Here is an 11,614-nt window from a genome sequence, read left to right as displayed (position 1 = left end):
AATGTGGGAAGGGTCAACTCAGTACAATCTTGGATAGGGTCCCCAGGTTGTAGCATATACTAGTAAACAGCATGTTACAGCAAGTGTTGCATTCTGCCCACAACTGGAAAAATGATGGAAGCAACTCTGAATTTCAGAGCACTTGGGTGTGTCATATACTGATATTAACTGAAAAAAATAAACAAATGTGCTTGAATAGTTGGCAAAATCCAAGAAAACTAAAACAAAAACATTCTATAAAAACTGAGATTCTTTAATCCAAGTTGAGTATTTTACTGTCTTGTAAACTGAGACTTTGTTAGAGGAAGCATCCATTAAACAATATAACATTTAAATAACACTCCATCATGTTTCCAGGTGCAATGCCACTCTAGTAGCATAGAGGGATAAAGCCCTAACTACAACCCAGGTAATCCAGGTTCAATTAGTAGCTCAGATGACTGATGCAGCAGCATGGAGGGGGGGTTAGGAGTACCCATCCTGTGGGGGTGCTATGTGGGCATCTCTTGACAACAATCCTGGTGGAGGCCATGGCATTGCTAGAGAAGACATGGTTAGCAGGGTGGAAAGTGGACCTGGATGAGCTGCTGCAGGTCTAGACCAAACCACATTGCCATAAGTGAGGGGGGGAATTAGTAGGTCATACAGACACCCCCTAATGGATGCTCAGATGTGCCAAGCCCCCATTGTCTAAGGATCTGTGCCTACCACCAGCAATACCAGACTGAGTCTGGGGGGACAGTTTGCTGGTATAACTAGTAGACCCATTGTTGATGGGGCATGGGTGCTGGGTCAGCAATAATGACAGAAAGGAGGGACCACAAAAAAGTTTCCAGGTGCAATAGCTGTGACAGTTTTTATGTTGGAAAACATCTAGAAAGCTGTCACAACATGTCTATGAACATCTGTGTGTCATTCGTTCAAATAAATAAATTATTAAAAAAGAAAAAAGCTGGCTAGGCAGAGAGGTAAGTGAGCAAACAAATTTAATAAAACTCGTAAAAACTATAAAAATACAAAAATATAACCAGGATAAGCGCTTTCATACACATGGGTACTTCATCGGATCCATTAAAAACATCACATTATAGTGCACTTATATACCTTAATGTCTGAGATCACGTGATCTCAAAATTGGCTTAATGGGGATGACATCATTTAACCCCTTGCCTTCATTTGCCCTAAGTAGATGCATTCATTTAATCTCCACACATTCTGTTTTTGTTCTTTTATCACCTCCTCTCAGTCTCAGTATTTATACTCCCAACACCAAAAACTTAAACCAGTGATCACCCCCTGCTGATTTAACATGCTTAGACAATGCATTCCTATCATCACTCTTGGTGACACTATAAATATGCTCTTTTATTCAGTCCCCCAAAGAGTGATTGTTTTTTCCAACATAGAAACTTCTACAGAGTACACAGGATGCACAGTACACAACATTCTGACTGCTACAGTCAGCATGTAATCTGATGTCAAAAACCTGTCCTGTGTATGGGTGTACAAACTGATCATCAGTCTCTATGTATGACTTAGAGTTTAATGTTGATTATAATGTTTTGACTGTCATACATCAATTCCCCATCTAGAAGGAATCGAATGGGTAACCTTGATGCTAAAGTCTAGAGGAGCACCACTTTCAGAAACATCCTTAGTCAAAGAACATTTGGATATTATCCTTATAAATAATTATATCATGTTTGACAATGAGTATTACCTTCAAAAAACTGGTGTGGTGATGAGGTTCCCTTGTGGCACAAGTTTTGCTAATCTAGTTATGGCATATTGGGAGCTAGAGTTTTTGTTCAAGAATAGACAAGTGCAAGAATGTATCTATTTTTACACTAGATATCCTGCTGATATATTTATAATTTTAAAAGGGGATTACGAAGTAGCTTCTGAACTAGTGAATTATTTAAACACTACTACTAGTTTCTTACAATTCACTTTCAGCTTTAGTCAGGAAGTGATGCTCTATTTGGATATTGAACTTAAGAAGGATAAGACTGTAAGTAGATATACAGCAACAATCTTTAGGTAGAGCACTTACTCAAATGCATTTCTACATATTCTAGCTGCCACCTGTTTCATCAAAAATATTCAGTAGTCAAGGGACAACTTGTTAGGGCAGCTAGAATGGTAACTGATGATGAAGATTTTATTTGTGAGTACAATAATCTAAAGGGGATGTTCCTTAGAAGTGGCTACCCTAATGCATTAATATTGAATTTGGTTGAAGAAGTCCAAAATAAGAGACACATTGGGGTATGTAAACCTATCCTCAGACGAGAAGAATTATAGACCCCCAATGTTAGAACTATACAGACGAATATTAGTGCTACACAGTGTATCTCTAATGATATCAATTTCAAGCTTAGTTTTATTACGACATTCAACTTGGATGCACCTATACTTAGTAGTATTATATATAAGAACTGGAATTTAGTAATGAATGATACTTCTATTACAACTAAAGTGAGTGAATGCCCTAACCTAATTTTTAGAAGGGAATTTAATATAAAAAGCTTGTTAGATAATAGAACGGTTTGCCCCACTAGACATCCAGAAATGTTCAAGTGTGAAATGTGTGCTTATTGCAAGTTTATGGATTTAGGTAGAGCATTTAGCATTAAAAGGGTTACATATAAAACAAATAACAGATATAATTCCAGCTTCCTTAATTCTGTTTCTAGCCAAGTCTTTCTGGGAAACTACCTCTGAGTGTTAACTGCATAACAATCATTCTACTGTAAGCACATGTCCACTATGTATTTATTAGCAACTTTTTTTCACTTTGTGTGTAGAATTTGGAAACTACCTTAAAATCTGTTTTAACTTGATTTTTTCTTAGTTATCTCTTAGAATATGATATTACTTGCTAGCCTTCTACGTGATGAATATCAAACTCTCTACTGTGTGAACATGTTTCTAGTAGTAGTGAATTGTTTTCTAGTCCTTTGTTGTCAAGTACTTTGATGTTTTTTCATAGATTCATCATAGATTGGTGGGTTCATATTCATAGATTAATTAACTACTAAGCTGCCTGCATCCATTTTTAAAGCCAATTAATTATCCTTGTGAGATTCAAACCCTGTACCTTGTGTTTGTAAGGCAAACACCTTAACCATTAGGCCACCCTCCCTGTTAATCACTATTATTCTATTCAATTTTATTAGCTTAATAGAGCTTATCTCCCTGGGCCTCTACTGAAAATGGACATGCATTCAGTTGGACTAGCCCGGTCAATAAATGTAAAATAAAATAAAATAAAGAAAATAAAGAAATAATTGTAACTCAAAAATGGTAGCCTATTTAGCAAAATGCCAATGCTGCCCTGTCTACTATACAGGTAAGATGGAGCGGAAGTTCAAAGAACGAGTATATGAACATATTTACTGCATTAATAAGGGTAAGATGGAGAACGCACTTGCAAAACATGTTTCTGTAGAGAAAGAACATCTTTTTGTAAGTTCTGTGTTATCAATCAAATTATCCTGGACAGTAGAGGTGGCCCTCATTCACTGAAGTTAGATAAACTTGAATTGTATTGGCAAATACACTTGAATGCCTGTTGTTATCCAGGTATAAATTATGCATATTTAATTATATGTTTATTAAAACTCAGAAGCCTTGCTAGATAATAAAAACTTAAATATATATTTATTATATATATTTTTATATATTTTTATACATATATTCCTTATTTCTAGAATGTATTTAGTGATATGTATTTACTACTAATGGTTAATGTTTTATGTAACTAAGACAATTATAAGCACTTCAGTGTGCATTAAGCAAAGGGGAGGGAGTAGAATGTCAATTTGCTTTTTTATTGGGCTGGATTAAAATACATGAGGTATGATGTAAGCCTTTTTAAATGTACTGATTTTAGTCTTTTTTATCTGAAGAAGTTTGGGTATTCTGACTAAACGAAAAGCGCTTAATAAATATTTGTTGGACTGTATTAACCCCAAGGTTGCACTACATTGAAGAAAAGGGCAAATTCTCTAACCCCCACTGTACTGCAATCTCAGTAAAATCACTTTGAGTTTTCAGAAAGTCGATGATGTGGTCTTGACCATTTGATATTCGACTTTCAACTTTATGAACATTCAATAATCTGATATAAACTCATATATATGAGCATGATATATATGGGTTACATGCCAGTTGATTGAAGTTTAAACTGCCCTCTGACTTTGGTCGATAAAAACAGATGGTCAACAGTTGCATGAGATATGCCCTTTCCCTGGGGATTGTGGAATCTGAGATTTGTAATAAATAATTAGCGTGGGTGTTGAGATGCAAGGGACTTCCCTCCTGCCAAAATCATTGCTTTAAAACTTGCAAGGACTGTGGAATAACCTCATAACATGTGCAGAAGGGTGGAGATATTTGTTTGTCTATGGTAATGTTTCAACATTATCAACATCAAAGTTTCATTGATTTCAGGATTGCCGATAGGTAGATCAGTAGATAGATAGATTTCACTACAGTGTGGTAAGTTGAGCAAGCCTCTCTCTCTGCATCCCCATAACTATATCTATATCAACTCCAAGACCATACAACAGGTTTAATCTATAGAATCTCTTCAGAAAATGAAGAATCTCCTTATCTTTTACCAGAAACAGCCATACAGGAATGGTCAGGGGCCTGAAACAAACCCTAAGCTTAGCCCAATAAATCACTCCTGTCCAGAGAGACTGAGACAATAGAAGACATATGTCTAATTTTTTGCTTCTTTTTTTTGACAGGAATTGCTGAAGAGACAGACCCACTTTTGCCTGAGAAAACCTCCCTAGAGACTGGCAAACCTTTCTGGCTAGGTAGAATGGCATTCTCTGTCCTTTCTGCCATAACCATCAACAGTGACTCCCCTTTACCTGACATGGGAGCTCCAACAGCTGCAAAGGATATATCTAACCCCCAGTCCAAAGCAGCTGTAGTGACAACACCAGAGCAAGCCAGGGAAAATGATTTCTGGTCCAATTAACCAGTTTTGGCCATAGCAAAGTCACCCATCTGTGGCTATTGCAATTTAGCAGCCTGGTGTGGTGGCAAAGACTACATAGTAGTGTTTTTATTTTTGTCTCATGAAAAAAAAGCACTAAGGAACTGGAACATTATTCCATGGTCCAACCAAATATGATGACTGTTTCCTAGGGAAGCCTGGAGTAGTAGTCGGCAAAACAGATAAATAGTAAAAATGTAACTTTTCCCCTTAAAATACAGTAAAAAACACTTTAGCCACTTACTTTGGCCTCCACTCTTACTACAAAAGTCAAAAAGTGACACTGCCATTTAAAAGTAATTAAAAGTCATGCGACAAGCACAAAAAACACTTTTTCCCAGCTTTAAAATTTTAAAATTATTATTTACAGAAACAGTATACTTTCTGTCATAAAAAAGTAAAGTGGAAGATTTTTCCCGCCAAAGGGAATTTATCTGCCTGGCAATGGAACAGTATTAGCTGACTGTTGATCCTCAAAATCCCACAGAGGAGCATTCCCTTCAGCAGCAGAAAAGTTCTGAAGCCAGTTCATCTCAAGATGATTAATAGTTTGGATGAACAGAAGGTGCTCTGAAGCTTTGAAAGCTGGCAGGTTGTTTTATCCTTGGCAAGATATAACCTCACATAGCTTAGGCTACTGTAGCAGTGATCCATGTGAAAAACATAAGCAGTTAGATCTTAGTGTCTCAAAACATTTTGAAAACTGGAAGAATAAGATTTTAGTGAAATAAAGCCTATATGCAATGAAACAATCAGAAGTGGACAAACTTGGTTTTTCATACTTTTTAATCATGTTTACCATCTGAGTAAAGAGTAATTATAAATAAAAGTGAACAGCAAGTACTTAAGAATATTTTATAAAAACAACACATGAATACCAGCAAATGTGCAGTTGCAACATATAAATTATGGATCGAGTGACACTGCATGCAATTTAGTACAGAAGAAACTGATGTTTTATTTAGTTAACTGAATCATCATCATCTTCTTTTGGCTGTTCCTGTTAGGGGTCGCCACAGCGGATCATCTTTTTCCATTTCATCCTGTCCTCTGCATCTTGCTCTGTCACACCAACCACCTGCATGTCCTCTCTCACCACATCCATAAACCTTATCTTAGACCTTCCTCTTTTCCTGTTACCTGGTAGCTTCATCCTGAGCATCTTTTTCCCAATATACTCAGCATCCCTCCTCAGCACATGTCCAAACCAACGTAATCATGCCTCTCTGGCTTTGTCTCCAAACCTTCCAACCTGGGCTGACCCTCTAATATACTTATTCCTAATCCTGTCCAACCTTGTCACACCCAGTGCAAATCTCAACATCTTGAACTCTGCCATATCCAGCTCTAACTCCTGCCTTTTTGTCAATGCCACTGTATCTAACCCATATTACATAGCTGTTCTCACTAGCCTCTTGTAGACCTTCCCTTTCACTCTTACTGGCACTCATCTGTCACAAATCACTCCTGACACTCTTTTCCACCCACTCCATCCTGCCTGTACTCTCTTCTTCACCTCTCTTCCACACTCACCATTACTCTGAACTATTGATCTCAAGTATTTAAACTCGTCCACCTTTGCCACCTCTACTCCTTGCATCCCCACCATTCCTCTATCCTCCCTCTCATTCACACACACATATATTCTGTCTTAGTCCTGCTGACCTTCATTCCTCTTCTCTGTACAGCATATCTCCATCTCTCCATGGTCTCCTCCACCTGTTCCCTACTCTCACTACAGATCACAATGTCATCTGCAAACGTCATATTCCACGGGGACTCCTGTCTGATCTCATCTGTCAACTTGTCCATCACCATTGTAAATAAGAAAGCACTCAGAGCTGATCCTTGATGTAATCCCACCTCCACCTTAAACAAATCCATTACTACCACCACAGACCTCACCACTGTCACACTACCCTCGTACATATTCTGTACCACTCTTACATACTTCTCTTGACACTCCCAACTTCCTCATACAATACCATAACTCCTCTCTAGGCACCCTGCCATATGCTTTCTCTAAGTCTAGAAAAACACAATGCAACTCCTTCTGACCTTCTCTGTACTTCTCCATCAACACTCTCAAAGCAAACATTGCATCTGTAGTGCTCTTTCCTGGCATGAAACCATACTGCTGATCACTAATCATAACCTCCCTTCTTAACCTAGCTTCCACTACCCTTTCCCATAACCTCATGCAGTGACTGATCAATTTAATCCCTCTCTAGTTACTACAGCTCTGCACATCACCCTTATTCTTAAAAATCGGTACCAAAACACTTTTTCTCCATTCCTCAGGCATCCTCTCACTTTCCAAAATTTCATTAAACAATCTGGTTAAAAACTCCACTGCCATTTCACCTAAACACCTCCATGCTTCCGCAGGTATGTCATCTGGGCCAACAGCCTTTCCATTCTTCATCCTCTTCATAGCTATCCTTACTTTCTCCTTGCTAATCCATTGCACTTCATGATTCACTATCCCCACATCATCCAACCTATTCTCCCTCTCATTCTCTTCATTCTTCAACCCCTCAAAGTACTCCTTCCATCTGCTCAATGCACTCTCCTCGCTTGTAAGTATGTTTCCCTCATTATCCTCTATCACCTTTACCTGCTGCACATCTTTCCTAGCTCGGTCCCTCTGTCTAGCCAATAGGTACAGGTCCTTTTCTCCCTCCTTAGTGTCAAACCTTTCATACAACTCTTCATATGCCTTATCCTTAGCCTTCGCCACCTCTTTCTTTACCATGCACCTCATCTCCTTATACTCCTGTCTACTTTCTTCATCTCTCTGACAATCCCACTTCTTTGCCAACCTCTTTCTCTGTATACTCTCCTGTACTTCCTCATTCCACCACCATGTCTTCTTGTCGTCCTTCCTCTGTCCAGATGTCATACCAATCACCTTTCTAGCCAAATCATTCATGCAGACACCAGTAAATATTTAGTTATTAACTGAATAATTGTACTGAGTTTTTTTTATCCATTTCAGCATCAAAAGACAAACATAAAAGGTATGTTTGTCTGCAATTTAAAACTACTAATAAACCAGCATGTATTTTTGTGTGAACACCACAGTACCTAAGTAAAAAAATTCAAAAGATCCGATTCCAGTTTTAAATTCTAGATTTGTATGACAGCAGCACCAAATACCTAGTTTCATAATACCCTGTTTACTGGCACATAACACTTTTTTAAGCATACATAAAATACCAGTTTTATGTACACAGGACAATAGTGGTAGGAAATGGAATCAAAAGTTAATTAAGTCTTAATGTCTTAAAAACCAGTGTATGACTGCTTGGTAAATCTATTGTTAATGTAACCCAAAACACTTCCACCCAATAATGAACATAGCCTGGAATCTGCACAAAATACAGCCCCCCCCCCCCAACATACAAAGAAATGTATAAATGCATACTTCATTGGGAAATATCCCCAACCCCACAAAACACACAATATCAATTCAAACATTGTAAGTTGGCCAAAATGAAAATTGTGATCTACACCAATGTGGTTACTATTCTTCAAAAAATCTATGTTGAATTTACCTCAATAACCCAAGACTTGATGGATTTTCTGTTGATGAAAGTTAATCAGCAATGTAAAGAAATGTAATTATTACGGTTGTAATTAATGGTTTCAATCCTACCTGAATGGTCGACAGCAGGCTGTCCTCTGGCAGAACAAGCTCTCTAACCTTCTACCTAACACCCTCAGAGTACCACAAGGCTCTATACTAGGGCCCTTGCTGTTCTCCATCTTCATTAATGACCTTTATACTGTCATCTCAAAAGTCAGCTGTATCCAATATGCTGATGACTCTACTCTGATTTGCTCAGCCACATCTCCAGTAGAGTTATGGTCAGCTACCCAGACCACCTTTAATACAATAGAAAACTGGCTTTCTGAACATCGTCTGATCCTAAATCCCAAAAAAAATAAAATGCTGTTATTTTCACCAACACGTAGGTCTACCGCTTTCACCTTTACCATAAAATCAAATGATGGCATAATAATCTCCCCTGACCCATCTACAAAACTATTAGGTGTCATCATAGACAATAATCTAAAATTTGACCTACATGTTAACCAAACTATCAAAACCATCAATAAAAAACTAGGGTCACTTTAAGAATAAAAGCCTTCCTAACCCCTCCAGCTAAAATTACCATAGCTTGCTCTCACCTTCTTTCAACCCTTCTGTATGCATCTCCTCTACTCTCGAATTTAAACAAGACTGTCCTTAACAAACTCTCAATTTGCTACAACCACATTGCCAGGTTTGCCACTGGGCTGCCTTTTAGGACACATCATTACATCAATCTAAATCAGCTTGGTTGGCTTGAACTACCCAGCCTAATCCAGTATAACCAACTGATTATGGCCTATAAAATCCTCTATAATCCGGACAATACTCCTGCACTTAAAAATATTATCACCCCCCTATAACAATCCTAGACCGCTTTGATCCTCTAACAAACTACTAATTCAGACTAGCAAAATTAATAACACAGCCGGTGATTCTCTCTTTGCAAACTCTGTAAGTAGATCCTGGAACTCACTTCCAGCTGATATTACCTTACTTTCCACCTTAGGTCAATTTAAAACTAGACTCAAACAACATTTGTCACTTAACTGGCTATGTCAATGTATCAAGCCTGGCTAACTCTCTCTAGAATGTGTAAATATCTGTTAACCAGTTTACTGTGCAATTTAATTTAATTCTGACTTGTGCTCAGGATTAACTGTAACCTGTGAACTTGTTTAACTTGCCTACTTATGTAATCTCTGTAAATAGTCTGTTTGTAATATGTAATGCTGGTATTATGTAATGCTGTATCTGCTTACCCTTGGAGCTTTTTTCCCTGGGCCTCCGCTGAAAATGGATATGCATCCAGTCAGACTATCCCGGTCAACAAATGTAAAATAAAATAAAATAAATAAATTACATATATAGACTAACCCAAGGGTATACAGGCATGCAGAAAGGACAGCTACCTTATGCATAAAAAAGTTTCCACTCCATACTTATAGCATTCCATTACAATAAAATAATTAAACTTAAACATAATAGTAAAAAACATATATCTAAGCATACCTTTGTCCATAACAAATAAAACCTATGAAAATATATCATACCACTGATAATGAAAACTAATCCCAGAAACATATTTTGACAAACTATAAACTGACAAAAATTTGTTAAAAATGGGATCTCAACAGTCGATTTTCACTAGAACAAGATTAAATGAAAGGGAACTCACTGAAACTATATAATGTTGAATTCATAAGTTAATACCCATAGTAGTTTAAAGTTATCAAAGTATATAGATATCATAATAGTAAAAGTAAGATTGCTCCAAAGTCTGGGTATGGAGTGATTTTTAAAATCTGTCATTCTTTAAAGTGTTATTATTATAAATCTGTCCATATTCACAGTATTGTTATGGCAAACAGCATGCTTGAACTTGTTTTTCTTTTATTTCTAGTACAGAAATAGTTTTCCTCTTTAATTACTGAGGTCATAATAAACACTGCAGACGTGCCAAAACTTTTCATACACTAGAAGAAAAAAAATTATGTAAATTAACATAATGTAGCTTGCAGATATATGTCAATTCAGCATGTAAGGGCATCTAGCAAACTATCTGTGAACAGATTGTAACTTAAGATTCTTGGGTTCTAATGTATACTAGTATAAGTACAAAAGTGTAAGTTGAAATCCTAAGAAGGGCTTAATACTTTTATACAATCTGAGAAGAATATTTACTTATGTATGTAGAGTAAAATCTCACAGATAAGTCCTCGAGACTCATAGCCTTAGTTGTAATGTAGGAAAATGGAGAACAGACTGTGCCCTCAGTTTAGAAAAGAATGATCTAAGAGAAGAGTTGCTTGATTTAATAAAGATGGACAGACATTTTAAGATCAATAAAGGAAATAGTAAAGACAATAAATCCCCAAAAGTTAGAAGTTTGATAAAACAAATTAACACAATCATTAGGACTGTCTATAGAGATTCATGTGCTATAATAGTGTAAATATGATATATTACTGTGCAGCTAAATTGATAACAGATAAACTCTTACCACAACAACACATTGTAGTAAGAGAAAGTAAGAGGAGAAATCAAATGCCATTGTGGAAGTATCACATAGAGAAAACTATAAAGCAATTAAGACACAAAGTGTCACTGTTAGAAGAGTATAGAAGAAGGAATAGTTCAACAAAAATAATCAGAAAGGTAGACATAATAAAAGTAATGTGTATTATCAGAACAGATCAGGATCTATCGTGCACTATTACAAATAATAAACTACAAATATCAACACAGGCAGAAAAACTTAAAAGATATGCAGATAAATATAAAGGAAAAGTACACAACAATTGATTTATTGATGATGAAAAAAGTTTTATAGAGAATTGGGAAACAAGGTAATAGGAACTGAAACACTACCAAAAAAAGAAGAAAGACATACATTTTGTAGAAATATCTAAGAAGATCCCTTGGAACATAGCAAAGATGCTAAATGGATAGAAAAAGTAAAAGAACGAATAAGAAGTTCAAATGTACAAGATATAAAATGGGAT

At 36.6% G+C, this 11,614-nt stretch overlaps 1 protein-coding gene across 1 annotated transcript in view; it reads left to right on the top strand.

The window, feature by feature from the left end:
• ADAR (adenosine deaminase RNA specific) overlaps positions 1–4,996 on the top strand; it is a gene marked incomplete in the record, with an annotated part of 1,768,745 nt that extends 1,763,749 nt beyond the window's left edge. The window contains 1 exon segment of the mRNA XM_044079403.1: positions 4,758–4,996. Within this exon segment, the coding sequence (XP_043935338.1) occupies positions 4,758–4,996 (239 nt within the window).
• Between the last annotated feature and the right edge of the window lie 6,618 nt (positions 4,997–11,614).

The sequence above is a fragment of the Protopterus annectens genome, chromosome 8.part0, assembly GCF_019279795.1.
Source record: "Protopterus annectens isolate FY-2018-M chromosome 8.part0, PAN1.0, whole genome shotgun sequence".
NCBI lineage: Eukaryota > Metazoa > Chordata > Ceratodontiformes > Protopteridae > Protopterus > Protopterus annectens.
The sequence above is the reverse complement of the archived record's forward strand: the minus strand, read 5'-3'. Positions and strand labels throughout refer to the sequence as shown.